Source organism: Phodopus roborovskii, unplaced genomic scaffold, assembly GCF_943737965.1.
Source record: "Phodopus roborovskii unplaced genomic scaffold, PHOROB, whole genome shotgun sequence".
NCBI lineage: Eukaryota > Metazoa > Chordata > Mammalia > Rodentia > Cricetidae > Phodopus > Phodopus roborovskii.
In genome coordinates, this window is record NW_026126447.1 from 28,436,022 (window position 1) to 28,457,632 (window position 21,611).

At 42.8% G+C, this 21,611-nt stretch overlaps 1 protein-coding gene across 1 annotated transcript in view; it reads left to right on the top strand.

Annotated features, from left to right (window-relative positions):
• Fggy (FGGY carbohydrate kinase domain containing) overlaps positions 1 to 21,611 on the top strand; it is a 357,033-nt gene that overhangs the window by 266,110 nt on the left and 69,312 nt on the right. Inside the window, exons 12-14 of the mRNA XM_051188188.1 lie at positions 1,234 to 1,308; positions 7,422 to 7,542; positions 13,081 to 13,175. Of these exons, the coding sequence (XP_051044145.1) occupies positions 1,234 to 1,308; positions 7,422 to 7,542; positions 13,081 to 13,175 (291 nt within the window). The remainder of the gene's footprint in view (positions 1 to 1,233; positions 1,309 to 7,421; positions 7,543 to 13,080; positions 13,176 to 21,611) is intronic.

Sequence of the window (21,611 nt, forward strand, 5' to 3'; positions counted from 1 at the left end):
GCCTGGATTAAGGAAGTGAATAGCAGAGAAGACAAAAGCAAGTAGATTTTAAGGCTTTAGGAGATGAAATGAAGGAGAAAGCAAGGAAGAGAACTCTACTAATGGTGTCTATACCCTGATCAGAGGAGGAATGTGGAGAGATTATTCAAATAAGGCTGGAAAGGAAGGCCAAGGGTACTTGGCAGACCACTCACCTCAGTGTTGTTGTGAACTACATATTCATACCTGCTGTAGCTCAAGATTGCTCACACCATACATCCCATATTGCATAAATTAATTTTATAATGTGAAAATTTAAAGTGAAGCTCAGTGAGATGATTCATTGGATAAGGACACTTGCTGCCCAGTCTGATGATCTGAATTAGGTCCTCAGAACCCAACATAGGCAAAGAAGAAAACTGGCTCCTCAAAGTTGTCCTGGGACTCACATAATGCACAAACACGCATGCACATAGACAGATCAGTTTCTCTTTTATCTAAACTGAACAAAGGTATTGGTGTCCACAGACTTGAACAACGCGTCAGCCTGTACCCTCTCTAAAGATTCCACAAGAACACTGACACAGAGAGATGTGAAAGAGAGACTGTGAAAGGGCTGGCTGCATCCACATCCCGCATCCATTCATCTCTGGGATATCTGAGAAACTGACCTGCTCATATGGTTCTGATTGATTTTAATGGGATTCCCTTGCAAACCATAGATTCTAAATTATCCCTCAGTAGTTATAACATCTGTAGGAGACATATTATTTATCCTGAATAACCCTTGGGTACTGTTACACTAAGTTCTGACAGAAGCTGAATTCATGGTCCTCTTATGGTCAAATGCCAATTGCTCACATTTTTTACTTCTTATAAACCACTGAAGATACTTATTTATAACATTTTAATCACATTTAATTTCATATTAAACAATCAAATATAATATTACAAGAAGTTTTATTCATCTATTTTTTTTTTTTATTTTTTGGGCTTTGTTCAATCCAAGGACAAAAAAAAAAAAAAAAAAAAAAAATGATGTAGGGGAAGAATATTTTTTCCCCAAGTTTGAAGTTTAAATAGTTTAGTAAGCATTCCACATTCAGCTCACAAATAAAGGTATTTAATTTACATATGAACTTGTTTGTTGCAGCCAGAAAGTACTTCTGAACAGGCTCACAGTCTACAGGAGTTATCTCTATCCATGGCAGCTGCTTTTGGTCCCTCATTTGTCTCTTTTCTTCCCACCTCTAGGTCACTGGATTAACATTGTCTCAGAACCTTGATGATCTCGCCATCCTCTACCTGGCCACTGTTCAAGCCATTGCTGTAAGACACTTCAATGACAGTTCAAAACACAAAAACCTTGGTGCTATCAATATGTTCTGACCCACAGATCTCTGAGATGTACCATAATGCTTTTGTGGCAGTTTCTTAATCAGAAGAGTGCTTGCCACAAACAGATGTTTGCCGGTCCAGACAGTGATGATGAAAAGGGCTCTCACCTGCCCTAACGTTGAACTCACTGAAGTGGAAGCCAAAGGGATGCCCTTGAGTGTCATGCTTGTCATTTGCCTGTTGTTTTCTAAATTCAGTACAAGCAAAGAGGCGGATTCCAAGTACACATGCAGTTGGAAAACTGCCATTAAGAATGTTTTCTTTAATACACTACGTAATATTGTTCACTTTACAAAAGAATTCATTATAAGGTTCCTTTAAATAGTAAGCCTTCTTAGAAACTTTTGGTTTGGGGTAGTTGTGGATGGTTAAAATGATAAAGGAAAGAAGGGAGAATTTACTCTGAAATGTGAGAGGTGCTTAAAGTAAGGTCCAAGATGAAAACTAAACCCTAGAAGCTCAGACATTGCCTAAAGAATTTTCTTGTGTAGCTGTGCTCCGCGGGTGGGCTGCCAGAGGTTCTAAACCCTGAAATAATAAAAAATCTTAGCACATGTGTCTATACTAGAAAGTGCATTTGCAGAGTGGGTCATGACTTTCAGCATCTTAGAGAAGGTCTGTACCCCACAACTAACTCCATTTAGAAAGAGAAAGGAAACCCTCAGAAAGGAAAAAAAATCAGCTTACTGAATTGTGTTTGTAAGGTATTATTCATCATTAAACCAATGTTCCTTATTATTATTTAGATTTATATTTAATTATGTATATATGTCTATGTCTCTGTATGGCACGTGGGAGTACCAGGAAAAGGCATTGTACTTAGGAGCTATAGTGGAAAGTGGTTGTGAGCTGCCACATGTAGGTGCTGGGAATTGAACTCACATATTTTTTCTTTATTATTATCATGACTGGTAGTGGTCCTAGGGAATTGAACCCCAAGCCTTACCATCTGAGGTAAGCACCATACCTCTGAGCCAAAATAAATATTTCTGTTTTCTTATTACTGCTGTATAGACAGACATAAATGATATTCACTAATTATTTTCTCCTAACAGCTGTTTTTATAATCTTACTATTTTTAATATATAGATGCAGAATCATTCATTTTACCAACAGAAGTGCTTGGTTAGTTCTCATACTTACCCATGGGCCTTGTGTGTCTCGAGAACAGAGGCTCCCTAGTAGCCACAGTACTATCCCTTTTGCAGAGCCATTGCAGAGGCATGTGGCCCATTTAGCCACACAGCCCCTGTGGACTTTAGACCAGGCTGTTTCTCCCTTAAGCAACCTCCCTCTTGACTTGAAAACCTTGACTAGTTCAGTGAAACCAATCAAATTGCTTTCTAAATGAAAACTAAGAGCAAACAAAAGAAGCAGGCAAAAACCCCAGACAATTCTGGCATCTGTCAAAATGGAGAAAGTGAATAGAAGATGAAGACTGAAGCATTAGGAAAGACATTTAATAACCATGTTTTGAAATGAAGAAGATCGTCATGATACTACTAATTTGAAATAGAATTTGGAGCTATTTGAGATATGTGTGTGTGTGTGTGTGTATTATATATTAGATATTTAACCATATATTGATAATATGTTCCTCAGTCCACTGACTAGAATCCCAAGTCTTAGTACAGTAAACTAACTTGCTCGCTGCAATGTATTTCATATGTGCCCGAGCAGTGAAGAGAGCCCACAGTTTATACAATAAAGCATAAGAAATATTGAGGTGATTTTAATGTTTGGCTTGTGAGTGCAATTGTATGAAAGGGCTTGCAGTTGGCTCCATCACTTCCATTGAAACAAACAGTCCTGGACAACTAGAGATGCATGATGCTCACACCTTCTGAACAAATGCTACGAGATGAACATGAAAGGCAAATCCAAACAGGAGAGGTCAAGGACATTACCCACAGTGGACTTCCAACTGTGTGCCAGGCACCAGAGTGCCTTGCCTGTCCAGGCCTTAAGACTGCAGCCCTGTAAGCCAAGGGTCTTGTCCTTATATTTGAGATGAGGGCAGGCTCTTTGCCCGTGCCTCCCAGCTATTGCATACTAGTTGGAATGGGAACCTGTGTCCATCTGAACCTCCAGCTCCTGCTCTCTCCACCTTGTCATAAAAGCTGCATGAGTGAAATAAGTTTTCGGGCATTCCCAGAGCAGCTTTTACTTAACACATATCAGAAAACATCATTCAGTTGGCCTGGAATTTTTTTTCACAGGCTACTTTTCCTGGTAAGAACATTGTAGCAGGAAGCCTAGGAATGCAAAAGATTAAACTTAATAATGCATGCAGGAGAGGAGGGGGAAAGACCCAGCTATGTTTTCTCAAGTAACACACATTTGGGAAATCAATCTCATATTTAATGAGCCATACATACATTTAAAGCGATCCTATTTTTTCTGTCTATTGTTTTAATGACCTTTATATTTCCATGCAGGGAAGACATTTTAAGACAGATTTCCTGATAAAGCTTTATTGTAGAGTCAATTAAATTTGGGAGGGGTTCCATCTGTTTGAAAAAGTATCTGAGTGTACTGATTTCCTAGGCAAAAAATGTGCATTTTAATGAAGCATTTTGATAACAGATATTTTCCCATAATGTTCAGCTTGGGGAAAAAAATTGTTTCCTTCCTCCTGAATATTGCCTTAGCACCTATTTGTTACTGCTAAATTAAACAGTTTCCTCCATATTAATACCCATGGTTGGCACTCTGTAGCAAAGGAATGATTTTTAAAGACAGAAAAGTTAGCTAGACTATGGGAAACCCCTCCGTGCAATACAATCCTCTCTTGCCTGGCTTCTTTGAAAAACCTGTCAGCCACTTGGTTTCTCCACAGCTTGTCTGTCTGTAGTTCTCTTTTCAGAATAGACCCTTAAAACGTACCATTTGCATTTGAAGTCTCTTGATTTGCATTTGCTTCTGTGTCCCCTTGGAATCGCCTAATTTTAATTTGAATTTCCCCATGAAAACATTTTTTCCAGAAAGGTGAGCACAGAAGCATTCTTGCACAAAGCCCTTTGGTAGGCATTTCAAGAGGGTGGGTCCTCGCACAGTGGAGTCTGGGACACTAAAGGGAAGGCCCTGCAAAGAGCTGCCAGCCTGGGGAATGGGAGACAGGCTGTCACAGCACTGAAGGGGTGCCTCTTGTTCAGGTCCTTACTTTCCTTTCCCAGCAATAAATATACTTTGCAGTGACCCCAGTCATAGACTGCTAATCACATGGTCCAAGTGGGGTTAACCATCTTCGGGTTTCTAGTTTGTCTTAAAATTACAGATGACATTGACATGCCCAGCAGAATGCCTAGTGAGCCGCATAGCCAGAAGAGCTCTTTTGTAAATTGCCTCAGTGTGAAGGCAGCTGTGAGCTTGTCAAGGACATGCTACTGTGTCATGCCATGTCTCAAGCCATACCTTTTATTTCTTTTCATGTTACCATTTTTAACAAGCCACTTTCAACTGAATGAATATGATAGTATTTGTGCTATTAGTAAATGAGAATGGAGCCTTAGGTTGGGTAGGAGAAAGAGGTGAACTACCCGTCACATGAAGGCTTCTTAAGGTCAACGAAGTTAATGCTTTCAGCTGTGTAGATCCCAGGCTTTAGAACGGATCACAGTGGCCTACAGCTAGCAGTCCTCCAAATGGACTTATGGACATCCATTGACCTCCTGAAGTTACTCATAATTCTGTTGTGTGACATTATTTTCTGGGGTTCAAGAACCCCTGAAATCTAAAAAAAGAACAGCTAGAGAGAATCACCAATACTTAGTAGGCAAGGGATCACCTTGTTTGCTACATGTTCCATTTTTCAAATACAGTACAAACATAGATACTCTTTGAAGGCCCAAGTTTTACTACATTCATGTTTTTACCAGATTCATGAGCAGCTTCAACAAATAAATTTAAGACCTGTCTGCTGGAACGCTGTGCCTTTTGTTCCTGGCTGACACAATGCTTCGTTTATTTGCTATAAACCAATGCGGATGTTATATCCGGAGGCCCCAGATCACCCTCTGACCCCTCCCTCCTTTAAGGGACTCTCATGGCCAGGTCTCTGTAGGGACCCTTATCAAGGGAAACTTCATTTCCTTAGACTCCACCCCGCCCCCAGGACCTGAAAATAAGGAAGTATGCTGTGTATTTCCCAAACCTTGTTTCTTACCTGGGCCAAACTTTTCATTCCTCTTGCTCCCTGTGTATTCATCAGGTACCAACTTCCCAGTAACACTTAGATTTTTACTAAAAACTATAATATTGCCTCATTTCTGTTCTCCATACCAGTCTCTCTTTGGTAGCTTCACCATTCATTGAGACACTTGGGCCTTCCAGATCTTTAGCCTGTAATGTTCCCTGCCCACCACCCTGCATCTACCATCAACTCACTCTCATCCTCATACCTACAGCATTGCCATCTACCAAAACCCCTGTCTCTAAACATTCAAAGACGTCATTGTCCACTGAAAATATTCTCTTCCTTGTTTTTCTTCAGAGCCACTTCTTAATGTCACCCCATGGCTTCCTTCTTAACGCCATATCATAGTTTATCTTAAGAAATCCATATACCTAAATAAATTAGGAATTTTAAGATTCTAGTTTTTAAATATCAAAAAATATGATTATAGCTATTTAAATAATAGCCAAACCCAAACTACTAATTATATAGTAAGATTTACCATAACAGCCATAAGGTAGTATGCTGTCCTCAAACCATAGCATAGCTACCGTGTAAAAAAAATGAACTCTGAAAGGTGGGGATGGGGTAAGTCATTTCAAGAAGACTTAGTACAGAAGGCTTGAGTAAATCCCTGAGCCAACCATAGTGTGTACCCTCCGTGTCTTCCCAGCTCACTAAGGATTGGCTGGGAGTGGATGCTGATCCAGAGGTCTCATGGTTACAGCATAATTACCTGGTTTGAGGAGCTAATAAAGGCAGTTTTAATAAAGATACCTTTTGCATCATTCCATAGTTCTGTTGCTTGAGAGTTTTAGTTGTTGTTTTGTTGCCTTTGTTGTTGTTTTGATAGTGTGTGTGGGACTTTCCTAAGGAAACTATCTTTAGTACCAGTTTAATGAAGGGAGCCTGCCCCATGTATCACTGACTGATCATCTCAGAGCAGCACTGCATTGAGCCCATTGCTAGCACTTCATCGTAGGCCTGGGCCACAATTGACGCTCATCAGCTGTTTGAATGACCTGGGCTAGAAAGGGCCCTGATTCCTAAGGCTTGGGGAGCATTGCAGCAGGCAGGGTGGAAAGCTTATAAGAACCAGAGAAGCAGGGAGTTTGCTATAAGGCCCTGTCTCCTAGGAATGTCAGAAGGTGATGACTGACTGCCCAAATATGAGCTGAACAAGGACAGCAATGGACATGCCAAAGTGGATAAGGAAAGCCCACAGGGCCTCAACCCTACACAAAGAACTACAGACAACTAAGGGATCCTGGGAGCAGGAGAAATAGTCTTACCAAGGGAAGAGCACATCAACTGGTTATTTAATACCAAATGGTCAGCCCTGAAAACAAATATACATACATACATACATACATACATACATACACACACACCTATATTATATATATACATATATATATATATATATATATATCTTACACACATGCATGTAGAAATAATTAATGAAAAAAGTGACTGAATTTGAAAGAGAGCAAGAGAGGTATATCAGAAAGTTTGAAGGGAGAAATGATGTAATTATATTATAATCTCATAATTAAAAAAGAATTAAAATGAAATAAAAAGTAAAGAGATTGGCTGTGATAGATAACACCTTAACTGTTTTTCTCAGTGCTGTATTACTCCTGAGAGAAGCAAATGGCGACTGCAGGGGTTTGGAGTCAGGCTGGCCCAGGGTAGAATTCCCTGTATGAATCAGCTGTGTGACCACAGGTGACATGATCTCCAAGGCTCGGATCTCTAGGATGGGCATAGAGAGCTCTGGGTGCCAAGCTAAGCCCATGCCAAATGCAAGCATTCCTGATCACTTGCGTTCACTACCATCCTGATGTTTTCTTCTGCTTTTTCCTTTAAGTTTGGGACTCGTTTCATCATTGAGGCCATGCAGGCAGCAGGGCACTCTCTCAGTACCCTCTTCTTATGTGGAGGCCTAAGCAAGAACCCCCTTTTTGTGCAGATGCATGCTGACATTACTGGTAAGCCTCATGGGTGGGGACCATGCCATCTTTGGGTTGCCAGCAAATGGGTGTGACAGATTAAAGGAAGGCTGAGGATAGGGGGCCAGCGGTGGTGACTCAAGTTATTAAGATATCTGTACAGTCTGTGTCCTCGTGATGGGGAAAATGACTCTCAGGTATGCTCAGTTACTGAATAGGACACCAAGGCTGGCAAGGACAGATCTTAATTTGAGCATCTACCCGTCTATTTTGAGTACTTCTGAACCAAGCCTTGTGATGGATATTGAAGATACAGAAATGGATAAAACATGACCTAGGCTTTGCAGAGCTCAAGGTCTCCCCAGAAAGGCAAATAGGTAACAGACACAATAACTACTGTGTGATAAGATCTCTGGGTGCGAAGAGCATAGTGGGCACTTAGCTCAGCTTTGTACTGCATATTACGCTCAGTTTTGTACTTTGCACTACAGGGTAAGTAATTAGACTATCTAAGATTAGACTGTCTAAGTAGACCCCATCTCAAACGCTGTGCATAAGGTCTAGATAAGGTCTAGCTGTAGACTGAGCATATAATCCCACGGGGCTCCAGATGTTGAGATTCCTTCTTAGTGCCTAAGAATCGGGGTTCTGGTCATAAAGATATGCCGTGTGTATCTTGGAGGTTGGGGAATAGTAACAGACTGACATCTGAGAAGATCCTGGGTTCCAGGAAAGGCTCTTAGTGAGGACACCTGCTGGTGGGTGGGTGGCACAAACCCTGACCTAGACGCCTATCTCTGTGATCCAGTACCCTCAGCATTCTTCATCTTCTTCCCAAGTGTCTCCCGGGGACTAGTGACCCCTTCTAGTATGTGTTGCTGGGCACCAGGTACCAGGTATGAGCATAGGACAAAGGGAGGAGAATAGGGGAGCATGGATGCTGTCTGCAGCCTCAACTCCTGCCTGACATGAGCTCACCTTACCATTCCTCATGACTCCACCCACTCACTGTGTGCCTTACATAGCAAGCAAGTTGGTGTCTGGGCTCAAACTGTCTCATCACATCTCATTTCCTGCTCCAGGCCATGCAGATTCCTACATATGTGATCTTTATCCAAGTGGCAGGCTCAGCTGATACCTGCACATCAGGTAGATGAAATTAAATAGAGTACCTATTCCTATATTATAGAAGAATAGACAAGGGGCACAAGTCAACATGTAGTATGGGTAATCTAGAATGCTGGAAAGCATAGACTTTGCTCCCCTTAGCCAAGTGACTAGCGTATTGGTCGGAATTATACTGCAGTCATTTAATTCTCCCTAACTGCTGAAATTAGACTGCAATGCAGTCAGTCAAACTAAGGACAGGGGAGTAAGTTCAATTGGCTTCCCTGATCAAGCAGTCAGGTAGAAACAGGACCAGATTGTGGTCCTCTGTTGACCTGGGTTTCTGGACCTTCCCTTTGTTACTCTTTGATGACGTCTGCCCCCTTCCAATGTTTGTAAAACCTTGCTGAAGGAGACCATGAAGAGTGAAGTAGAGAGAAACAAAAGCCAGACTAGCTGGGTGGTTCAGATAAGACACAGGCCTGAAATCTGCTGTGATTTTCCACTCTTCTGCCTTTAGTTAGCCAAAACCACAACCCACCTGGATGGAGGCAGGAGGATAGAAGCCAGCTTTAGTTCTAGGAATGGGAAAAAGAGGCCCTTGAGCAGGGTAGCCAGATGTGACCTGAGCATAGCCTGGGCACTAAAACTCCAGCCTTTGTGAAAAATGGGACATCCTCTAGTCATGTGTCCCTGCGAGTCAAAAGCCAGGGAAAGCCACTTTGCCTCAAGCTCTGCATTGGAACTGCTGTCCTCTGGGCTGCTGAATGGAAGGCTGTTAATGGTTGTTTGGGTTCAGATTGCAATTGGGCCCTTTGTCTCTAACTACTGGCCAGTTACAGCTGTGGACAAAGAGACCTTTTCTTTGCCTAAAATTCCTCTACTCATGAGTGACAAAGGATGGCAAAGTGCATCTGCCTTCAAATGCTTTGGCTTCTGTTAAACTCATTAATGCGTCCGATAAAATAGCTCACATTCCAGGCAAAGCCTCCCTCTTCCTGTCTTCACCCAGGGCTCAGAGAGAGGGAGGCATTTGAATCTGTCCTACAAGAGCAGCCAGTGGAAAGGTGAGGCCCTTGGTATCTTTAAGCACCGGAATTGCTGTTTTCCTTGTGCTGAACAATTTAGAACAAAGCACAAGCATGGTATGAATTTTTTAGACATATGCGTAACAAAATGCAGAACGGAGTAGTGGGAAGAGCTGCAGGCCAGCTGTCTGACCTGGGGGAAGTTACTTTACTTGTGGGAGCCTGAGGTCCCTCTACTGCAAACCCAGCCATGTTGTCATCTCCCTCATGTAGATCATACTGAGAAATGGATGCTCAGGAGTTTGAGTCCCAGGCTCATGCTTAGCTCCCAGTGAGTGATCCCAGCCTGCTGCTTTAATTCTTCCCTACAGGTAGCCCCATGCCCAAAATAAGAAGACATTATGGTGAAAAATACAGTTTAATACTTTATAATCAGTTTTGTCCAGGTTAGGGAAAGCTGGCTTCATGCAGGCAGGGAGTATGGGTTGTACCAGCTCAGGAAATAAAATGGGCATGAAAGGCACTTCCTGGATGTAGACATTGACTTAACTGTGGTTTCCAAACACGGTTGCATGTACCAAATAACTGTAGGTCTTCCTGCAAACTTGAGACTAAGTGCTCTGTCTTCTGAACTTTTAGTGCTGGCAGTTTCTCTAGGGTTTCCTTCTTCCTGCCTCACCATTCTGACCATTACTCCATTCATTTTTTTCCCCACTCATAAGCAGTCCCTGGGCACCCAGGCTGTCACGTATTGAACTTGGCTTGAGAATACAAAGAACAAGATGGCATCAAGAGGTCCATTACCAATCAGGAAAGTTTCTATAGTTTGCTGGCCAATGTGTAGAAGGGAAGAATACAGACCCAGAGGTCAGAGGTGATAGGGTCAGGCAGTGAAAGGAAGCCTGGCCAACTTGAATAAAGAGTTTGTTTACAAAGGTAAAGAAAACCTAGGCAATGGGGAAATGCCTACAGCTTCTAACCTACTTCCATTCCCCAGGCTTAGGGGTGAGGATCTGGAGGCACCCAGCCTGAGATAGGAGCTGGATCCAGATTTAGCCAGAGGATGCTTTCCAAATGAGAAAAGGGAGGCATGGAGAGGTTAAATAACCTGTCTAATATTGCACAGCTGTGTCAGCAAGGAAGCCAGAATTCACACTCTGGCAGTCCAACTCGAAAGTACGCTGAACTATAACCTAAGAGCTAATGAGGGGTTCCTGGTGGGAGGAGGGGGGGGTCTCCCTGCTTCTACTGTTCAAGGAAGCAGCCTGCGACTCATTTGTTTCCACTCAGAAACAAGGACGTTGTGGGTCTATTGCGGAGGAACTGAAGATAAATGTTGCTTAGAAGGCTACATTCTAAAATAATTCCAGCTCAGTAGGAGGCCTGGGTGGCAGCAGGTCCACACAGACATGCAGTATGCTTTCTTGTTGAGCTACCAGTTCTGTTCTGTGGGGCCTGATATCTGTCCTTACCATCAGGATGGCTGATAAGACCCACCTTTACTCTTTCCCAGAGATCTACCCTCCAGCTCCAACGAAATCCATACTGAACCCTTACTTGCAATCAGCGTTGAGTCTAACAGTAGCAGCCACCATGTCTCCAGGGCTATACATAGGTCAGGAAATAGGTGAACCCCATCTAAGAGCTCTGTCACTGACCCACACCGTGAACCAATGCAGTGCAGTAAGCCCTGTCCCCATTTGGCACCTGAGATAACTAGGGCTGAAGGAGTTTAAAGAGACTGTGAAGGGCTCCAGAGGAAAGAAAACAGGGAAGAAGCCAGGCCTGAGCATCTCCCAGAGCTGTCACGCCACATGATGGCTCATGGGGTCAGAAGCAGGCCCTGTTCTGATTTCTCAAGTCCTCAGGGCTGTCAGCAGGATTCTGCTTCCTGGATGTCTGCAAGAGGGGATGGGGAAATCTGACCTGACCCGGAGGGGCAGGTAAGTTAACAAGTGTGCCTCCCCAGGACAGGCAGGAAGAGAGTTGCGGCTTTTTGGCTACAGGAATTTTCTTTGGTGGCATTTACTACCATCTCTTGATTAGGAACTCAAGCATCATCCTGTGAAGGTAGAGGGAATTTTGTTTGTCATTTTTCAAGACAATGTTTCTCTGTGTAACAACCCTGGCTGCCCAGGTTGGCCTCAAAGTCATAGAGACTGGCCTGCCTCTGCCTCCCAAATACTGGGATTAAAGGTGTGTGCCATTACTGCCCGGTGGCAGATGGAATTTTAATGCCATCTTTCAGATAAGAAAACCAAGGTACAGAGAGGTGGCACCCTAATTTAGGATCCCACCATGAAGTGAGTGAAGATGCTGATGTGTGATCATCTTAAGATCCATAAGAATGGTTCCACATGGACCTTCAGCCTTGGGGACTTGTCCTGTAGGTGGCTTCTTTTTGCTCTGCTTACCTTCAAATGCCTGTTTCAGTCTCATGTCCACCATGTCAGCCACTCGCCCAGAGACTCATTCTTCCATCATTGAGTTACCATGATTTGGGTCCTGCTCTAAATGTCAGGAGTTGGTGGTAAACAGATTGTCCAGAGGTTCTCAACCTGTGGGGTGTGACTCTTTTGCCATCCCTTTATTTGTATTGTGATTCATAACAGTAACAAAATTATAGTTATGAAGTGACAACGAAATAATTTTATGGCTGGGGTTCACTACAACATAAGGAGCCATATTAAAGGCTAAGAACCATTGGTTTAAAGGGTCGCAGCATTGGGAAGGTTAAGAACCATTAGTCTAGACTTGTGTGATGTTCAGTTTAATAGCACAAGGAATAAGACAACCTAAGTAAGTAAAACTCATGGTAGAAAAGTGAAAGGGGAAATCTCGGAGCAAATGAGTGCTAAATGTGTCTCACCATGTTAAAAACAATAGCCAAGGAAAACTCAGGTTGTGTTTGTGCTGTGGATAAGAGGCAGTTACATGGGCATCTGGAAGGGACCTGAAACCTACTCAAGAAATTGCAAGGGACGTAGGTCCACGTGTTGGGCTGGAAAAGAGATGTTAGAAGCTAGAAGAGGGTCGTGTCAGACTGTCTAAGGACTGTGAGTTACTCTGAGAAATAGGAAGCCCTGAAGATGAGTCCATATGAGTTAGAGAACCAACCCTTGATTCATTTCAGCCTCCACTGGGCCCAGCAAAGCAAGTAATAGAGTAGAGTGATAACCCCGAATAACGTCAAATAGAGCTACCAGAAGCCAGAGTGCCAAGGTCTTACAAGTATTGGCTACCTTGAGGCTCTTGGCCAGTGCACCAGCAAACACACGGCCAGAGAAATCCCCTGGATCCTAATATCCCAAGACACTGAGGATTTCAGGGAGGTAAAAGTATTGCTGCTTTGGCATCGGATGTTTTGCCTCTGGAGGTGCTTGCTGGTTCTCCAGAGCCATGGTGCTGCTCACTAACTAAGGTGTGACTTTGTCTTGTACAGGCATGCCTGTGGTCCTGTCACAAGAGGTGGAGTCTGTCCTTGTGGGCGCTGCTGTTCTAGGTGCCTGTGCCTCTGGGGACTTCACATCTGTGCAGGTATGTTAAGATCCATGGGTGGCTGTGGTCCCTCCCCTGTCTGAGGCTGTCTGTCCTCTTGACAGAAGCTTAGAGCTTGCAAAACATGCACAGGATATAATTAAGAAATGATAGGTTCCAGCCAGAGAATCACAGGCACTGGCAGCCTCTGACGTAGTTACTGCTGCCTTCCTTTGGCTTCACCTCTGTTCGTATGAATTGTTCTGGTTTTCTCTTTTCCTGTAACAGAGCACCTCATTTATTTAGCCTCAGTTTCCCCTTGGCCATTTCTTTTGGCTAAGTGAAACAGGTAATGTTCAACTGGTTTTTCATGTGTACTTCAGAGTTTTATTTGCTAATTTGGGTTACATCACTTTCCAAATATTTTTGATGCTTCTATCAACAAGAAACACAAAAGAAAGTGTTGTTGTTGTTTTTCTTTTCTCTTTCCTTTCCTTTTCTTTCTTTCTTTTTTCTTTTCTGAATTAAAAGAAAAATAAGGAACAAAGTATAGGAAGCCAGAAACAATTTGGTGGTGGTGATTGAGTATGTGATTTTGCTCTGAGATTTCTAGCAGCCAAGACAAAAAGAAGAATGCGTGATAAATTGCACAATTCTGATTTTCAAAAAGAGGAAACATACTAGTTTCTGGTAAGAGACAAGTTTTTCCTGATGTGAAATTACAAAAGACATGTACACACTGAAAGTTGTGAAAGGATCTGAGTAGTAAAATGATACAAAATCCTAAACAATAAGTATGAGGTAGAGGCTACAATGACAGTTCGACTCCCTGGGCTCAAATCCTGGCCTTTCTGCATACCAGCTTTGAGAACTCAACCATCTACTCCGTAATTGTGCTTCCCTAACGCTAACAGTGACCAGTGGCTGGTTTGTGAATTCTTCCTATGTGTCTGTTGATCTTGTGCAGTCTTCACCACAGCTCTTGTATCCCCAATTTATAAATGAAGAAGTTAAGCAATCTTCTCTCCTCTTGCATCCTTTTTTTTTTTTTTTTTTTTTTTCTTGTGAGACCTGATGCTTGGAGATTTGGTAGTTATCTTGGGATGATGAGGTTTGTAGACCAAGTAGTAGACACTGGACAGGACACCCTTGATTGCTGAGCCAGTCCTGGTAGCAAAGCACTAGCTTTTGTCCAAACATGAGACAGCTAATAAGTGCTGGAAGCAAGTCAGACCTCCAGGTACCAGCAAAGAATCAGAGAGATTAATGACTTGTCCACATGCCTTAAAGTTAATAACCAGGGTGTTTTACCAGTACCTCAATAATTAGAGATCAACTTGCTGTGCCTGTCTAGTGTGGTAGGTACTGTGCTAGCTTCTTTAGTATAGCTTCCCTAATGCTTATAAGGGAGACCCAGAAACTTGCAAGAGTGTACCATTAAAAACTTCCAGAAGCAGAATCCCTTTCCAGTGTCCACATTCTCTGTTTTCCATTCAGGGGAAGGTGACATATTACACCTTGTCTAACAGTGACTGTGAAACATCTCTCCTAAGGAACCAAATCTGCTCATGGATCCATATGCATTGTTACAAGCCTTTAAACAGATGAGGCATCATTGAATTGTCCATATCTTCTGGGTTTCCTAGTCCTCTCAAAACTGGGTTGAAAATACAGAGACACTGTCCTCAGAAAGGGAGCCTCTAGCTAGGAAAGACCTGGGCTTTTAGCTGCCATAGTTTTTCTAACTAAATCAGTGTTGTCCTAAGCTCCGGGCTTGCTTGGACAGTATCACCTATCATCTCCAGTGCTTATTTCTTTTTAAATATGTGTAAGAATGGAGTTGGATATGCATAATGATAGTTAAAAGCATTCTATTGCTCTTCCAGAGGACCGGGATTCAACTTCCAGCACATTCCATGGCTCATAACTATCTGTGACTTAAGTACTAGGGAGCCCACCACCCTCCATGGCTTCTGAGATTACATGCACACACACAGATGGTGTCTATGCATACATCCTGGCACCCACACATACACATAAAACAGAAAGTGATCCCCAGTTCTAGGGACCAGCTTTGACTCTTCAAGGTAAACTTAGATGGGCCTTATTCCCTTCTGTGGTTTATACTTTTCAGCCTAAACTTCAACACAATCTTTTTTAGAACTTCCAAGATCCTAGCTTGGTCCCCACAGTACCTAAAAAAGCTGACTGTTTCCTGCCAGCTACTTAGTTCCTGAATCAATGGTGATTTGTGGATATTATCTAGATAGGCTGAATCTGATAGATGCTGCCAGTCATCTTCTTCAGGTAAAGGAAAGGCTAAGAACATGGATTGCAGAAGACATGGATTGGAAAGTTAGAGAAGGGGCTGATATGTGCCTAGAGAGAATGTGTCCCAACTTTGGAGCCCATGAATGATGTCATCTGTGGTTGGAGTTTGTACCTTCCTTTTCCAATACCAATGGAGGAAAGCAGAGCCATAGCAATGGCTTTACTCAAAGCCATTGCAAATGTCTACATGCCACAAACCTGAAAAGGTTTTGTCAACTCAAAGAAATGGACAATGGGTGGGCTTTCCTGGAGAGATGGTAAAGACAATGGCTGAGTGCAAGTTCTGTTGCTGTTGCTAACCATGACACACATTGACAATTCTTCCCTCACAGCCCCTGGTCTTTTCCCGCTCTTAGTCTCAGCCCCCTTCTCTGACACTTTCCTACCCTTCTCCAAGTCCACTCACTATTCCCCTTGTGAAAGAGAGACTCAAGAATAGAAGATGAACAGTGTCCTGATGAGTAGTCCTTCCAGAAGCCTTCTAAATGGGCTCCACTAAGGAGTGTCTTCCTTCAGGACAATTATGTCATCTGTGTGTCTACAGTTTAATGCTGTACAATCAGGACACAGGCATGCTGCTCTTGGGGTCAAAGTCCAGATGTTGAGCTGTGTCAAGGGACAGGAGAGGGGAGTCTTTATCCATCCTCTTATTTTTATGAGTGGAATCCACATGGCCTTGACCTATGACATTGCCAGCTAATCCCCTCCCCATCCTCAGTATCTATCATTGCACTACAAAATAACCCCGCTCAATTTCCATATAACACAAAACACACATCATTTGAAATTGAGAGCAAAATATAATACTATGAAAATGAAAACAAAATAGTTCACAGAATCACCAGTCTGTTTACATTTGTCTTAGTGTAGATGGAGATAAAATAAAAAGCTTGTTTGAGGAAGTTGTGAGAGGAACACAACCAAATGGAAGATATAGACACAAAGTACCTTCCCAGGCTGCTTCCTCCAGGCCTCCCACAGAGGTCCTTCCTTAACCTTCTGTAATCCTTTATCTTAAGAAGCAAGTTTTGTTCCACAGGCTTTCCTTGCACCAACTTAGCTCCCTAAAGCAGTGCCTTGAAGATCCCAAGGCCAGCTTAGGCACAAGAGGCAATGGCAAGTGCCCAGCAAGCACCCACAGCCTTTGGAAAGGGAGTGCTGGTGTGAGGGAAATGACCCAGTGCATAGGAAGCTGCTCTTCAGCCAGCCCATGGCTTGAGCAGTGCCCCTGCCCGCCACTGACTCTACTAAACTGCCACTAGCTTCCAACAGATTTCTGCCTCTCTTACTTGCACATGGCAGTTACTCGCCCCTTCTATAGTGTGTGCCCACAGAATATACCACCTCGATGAGGACAGCAGTCCACCCCTAGCTTAGCCTTCACAAACAGTCCTCCTTGATCGCTGAAGCCTCCCTCCCCTTCCATTGTTTGCAGAAGATTTGCCTCATTTAGAGCCACATATTTCATGAACTATGATGCACTTCAAAGCATATCTCCTTTGTGTGTGGGGGGGGTCAATTTGCTGTATTTTGAGGCCTGTTTACTCTTATTTTTATTTTTTTTAGTTATTATTCCCTCTCCTTTCCTACTTCCCTCCCTCTCTCCCTCTCTCCCTCCCATGCCCCCCACACCCTCTCATCCACCCCCCCACTCCACAGGAAGAGTGATGCCTTCCAGGAGGGGTCAACAAAATCTGTCAAGTCATTTGGAGTAAGGACTAGGCCCTCCCTCCTGCCTCTAGGTTAAGGGAGTATCCCTCTATGGGGAATGTGCTCCCATGTTGAGCACAAGGGATACATCAGAGGTCCCATAGACTTCTCAGGCCTTCTAACTGAGACCCATATTCAGGGGGTCTGAGTTGGTCCAATGCTGGTTTCCCAGCTATCAGTCTGGAAGCCCATTTGCTCCTCCTTGTTCAGATCAGCTGTCTCTGTGGGTTTCTGTAGCCTGGTCTTGTCCTCCCTCTCTGCATCTGGAATCCAGTTTGGCTCAGTGTTTAGTTGAGGGTGTCTGCTTCTGTTTCCATCAGCTACTAGATGAGGGCTCTATGATGGTGGAGAATTTGTCATCAATCTCATTATTAGGAAAGGGCATTTAAGGTAGCCTTTCCACTGTTCCTCATATTGTTAGTTGGGGTCAGTCTTGTAGGTCTCTGGACATTTCTATGAGTCAGTTTTCTCTTCAAACCTATAATGGCTCCCTCTTATTTGGTCTCTCTCTCTCTCTCTCTCTCTCTCTCTCTCTCTCTCTCTCTCTCTCTCTCTCTCTCTCCTTCTCTCCCCTGTGGTCTATTTTATCCTGACTCAATCTTCCTAGACCTCCTGCATGCTTTCCTCTCCTCCCCTTCTCTTTCTCCTAGCTCCCTCTCCACTCACTGCCCTCCTCCACTCCCCATATGCTCTGGCGATCTTGTTCCTATCCCCTTCTGTGAGGGACCTTATATGAATCTTTTAGAATCCTCCTTGTATCCTAGTTTCTCTGGCAGTGAGAATTATAGGCAGGTGATCCTTTGCTCTATGCCTAAAATCCATAAATGAGTGAGTACATACCATGTTCCTCTTTTTGTGACTGGGTTGCCTTATTCAGAATGGTTTCTTTAACTCTTCTATAACCATACATGCCAGTTTTTCAGCTTGTAAAGTAACAGTATACCACTATTCCTCAATTTCTGGAGGTTGGGAAAGGCTGAGGACAAAGATGTTTAGAAGATTGATACCAACTGTTTCTTGCTGCATTCAGTCTTAGTTTGCTTGCCATACCCACACTCTGTTAACCTCCTGAAATACAACTGAAAATCCAAGCTCCTTGATGAAAAATTAGAAAATCCAATAGAGAAAGAAGAGAAATATAAAAAAAAACACTGATCTTACTAATCTAAAGCTACTTTAGCAATTCTCATTAATATCATAGTCGGTATTCTTTTTTGTTTGTTAATGAAATCATTTTAATCATAAAGTGTGATCATACAATAAATACTGTTTTACAGACTCTTCTCCCCAACCAAGAACATGTAGTAAATCTTTTAATTTAGTGAACCATTTCCATTGGTTATATAACTTGCTACACCATACTTATTCCTCCTGACCTCAGCTGTGCTGGCTATTTTAGAGAATGCTATAGCTAACATCTCCATAGTTAAATTTTTGTTCATAGTCTAAGTTATTTCCATAAAATAGATTATGGAAGTATATAGAGGTTCAGTCAAAATCTCTGCTTAATTTTTAGGCTCTTTTATACACAGTAACAATTTTATACACTCACCAATAGTATCTGAAAAGTCAGGGTTCATGTTTCTTGTGAATTAAAATTCCATTTATCTTTCATGCTCAGGCGTCTCATAATCCGATTCATTTCACATCTGGTCCTGATAACAGTGTGTTTAGTAGACATTTGCCCTTTACTGCTTAAGTATGTGTTTCTGGAGATATGAGATGCTGGGTTCTAATTAAATAGATTCAGATTTCAGATTAAGTTTTCTTACTGTGTATTCTGCCCAGTATGCCAGTACCCCAAAAAAAAAAAAAAAAAAACCTCTGGAATGATAGTTAACAGTTTCAAGAAGAATGAATTTGAGAATGTGATGTTGGTCCTAACACGTTAAACTTATTGCCCCAGGTAATTAGGTAATTAACAATACTTTCTTATCTTTGTACCAGCACCACTCTCTCCTAAAGGAACAGAAACAAATTTGGGATCTGATTAGTTATCAGTCTCTTGGTTCCAGTCCAGCTTGTAGAATAGCACCCTGGGTGTAAAAGTCAAAATATTTATCTCAAAATTAGAATTCTATTTTTAAGAATAAAAGACGTGTAACATCTGATTCTCCTACCCCTCACAGGCCTGTTACTTTCCATCTGTTACTGTTCTTAGTATCATAGGAACAACCTAGCAGGTGTTAATAGGGCCCACTGTGCAGATGAATACTCTGAAGTACAGGAAAGAAACTGTATGACCTTGATTAACATAGTGACCCCCAACCCATCTCCTGGAAAGGACATAGATTCCAAGGTGGTAGGTAGCTTAACTGCCTTCCACAGGCAGTATAGTGCCTAGGAAATCAGTACTTGATCAGATGTCAGACATAGAAATTAAAGCAGAAGTTTGCTGTTTAATTGCCTTATCATGCTGATGAGAGTTGTCATGCTTTATGTATTTGCTTTTGATCATAATCTACCAGTTGACGTCTTATGGAGATGGATATAAAACATGCCAAGGCCTTTATATAAAAGGTAGTTTTAGCACAGTGGGTCTAATGAGAGCTGGTGAGATGGCTCAAGTGGTAAGAACACTAGTTGCTCTTCTTGCAAAGGAACCAGGTTTGATCCCCAGTACCTACATGATGGCTGATATGGCTGATAGCCATCTATAACTTCAGTTTAAGGAGGTCTATTGTCCTCCTCTAGCCTTTATAGGAACCAGGAAGTCACATGGTGAAATAAAGTGAACAAAACAATTCATCTAATGAATATATTCTTCCATACCACCCCCTTCCCTGCAATTTTCATTAAGAAATTTTAAGAAGGTGCACAGCTTAAATCCCAGCACTCGGTAGCAGAGTAGGGAGGATCTTTGTGAATTTGAGATCAGCCTGATGTACAGAGCTAGTTCCAGGACAGGCTCCAAAGGTATACAGAGAAACCCTATCTTGAAAAACCAAAGAGAGAGAGAGAGAGAGAGAGAGAGAGAGAGAGAGAGAGAGAGAGAGAGAGAGATATGCTCCCTGCCATGGAATCCCCCAAAGGGACCTGGAGGCAGCCATTCCTGCCATGCCCCTCCACCCTCTGGTAGAGAGGTGAGTAAAGGGGACTCCTCTAGCCCACTTCTCCCTCTTTGAGTCCCCTGACCTGCAGCTGCCAGATGTTTCCTATCACAGAATCCCCCAGAGGAACCTGGAAAAACTCTACCGGGGAACTTCGCCAGCTGATAAGCACCTTCAGCAAAGTGGCAGGATACAAGATTAACTCAAGAAAATCAGTAACCCTACTACATCCAGACAATAAATGGGCTGAGAAAGCAATCAGACAAACATCGCCCTTTACAATAGCCAAAAACAACATAAAGTATCTTGGGGTAACTCTGACCAAACAAGTCCTAGCTCTGCAGATAATGAGAAACCTGCTGGCAAAGGTACTGAAGACTCCCATGTTCCTCATTTTGTCTTCCTGCTGTAGGATCTGCTAAAAATAGTACAACTAATGCTTTTATTTGTGTGTTTTGAACTGGGCACTGTGTTGTGGCACTTGAGATGGGTTTTAGCTATTGAAAGATGTTATTCACCTCCTTTTACAGGTGAGACTCAAGTTTAGACACATGAGTAGCATGCCCTTGCTCTGCTCTCACAAGTAGCCAGAACTAGCAGCCTAGCCCAGATCTGACACGGGAGCCGATGCCCTTCGCTGTGCTTAGGCTGCCCATGAACCATAATTAAGATTTTCCAATATTAACACCCAGGAAACAAAGTGGAGTTGTAGGGGAATTTCCTTGAGTGACAGCCATGACTATGTTCCTTGCTTCAGGGAACAACTGAGGAATGATTCCTCCCAACTTATAAGAAACCAGGACCATTTATAGGCCTTTCCCAGCCCTGCCAGCCAGGTGGGAAGCAAATTTAATTTGTTTCAAAGTGGCTGCTGCCTGTTTCCATGGTGAACCCAGGAGGCTGGGAAGGATCTAAGTAAAAAGAATTCATGAGAGGGATATACATCCTTGGAAATGTTATTAATTGGTTGAGTAAGACCAAACAGGGAAATAAAATATCTGCTCTTTACCAAGTAAAGGCATCTTCCTCCCATAGCTCATTAAAAATTAAAAGCACTCTTGGCTTAAGTAGGGCAAATTAGTAATTAAGTGCTACATAATCAACCTGGATAAACATAATGTTGAAGGAGAAGCCAAATTAATCACTCCATTGGTTTGTTTTTGACCCATTAATGCACCTTTTCCCCATGTCCTTCCTGTGGTGCCAGGATGCTTGCTGTGCTCCTCCACTGCTAGAGGAAGAGTGGGCTGTGACAGCTGGGCCGACAGATGACAGCGGAGCAGATCTGGAGAAGGTGTATGTGCATGCAGGTCTTTATTCAAAGTATGCAGCAGGACCTGTGTTTCAGCCATTAGAAGGCTATCCTCTGGAGACCTAGATGTGGTGGGGGGATGAATGAAGCCAG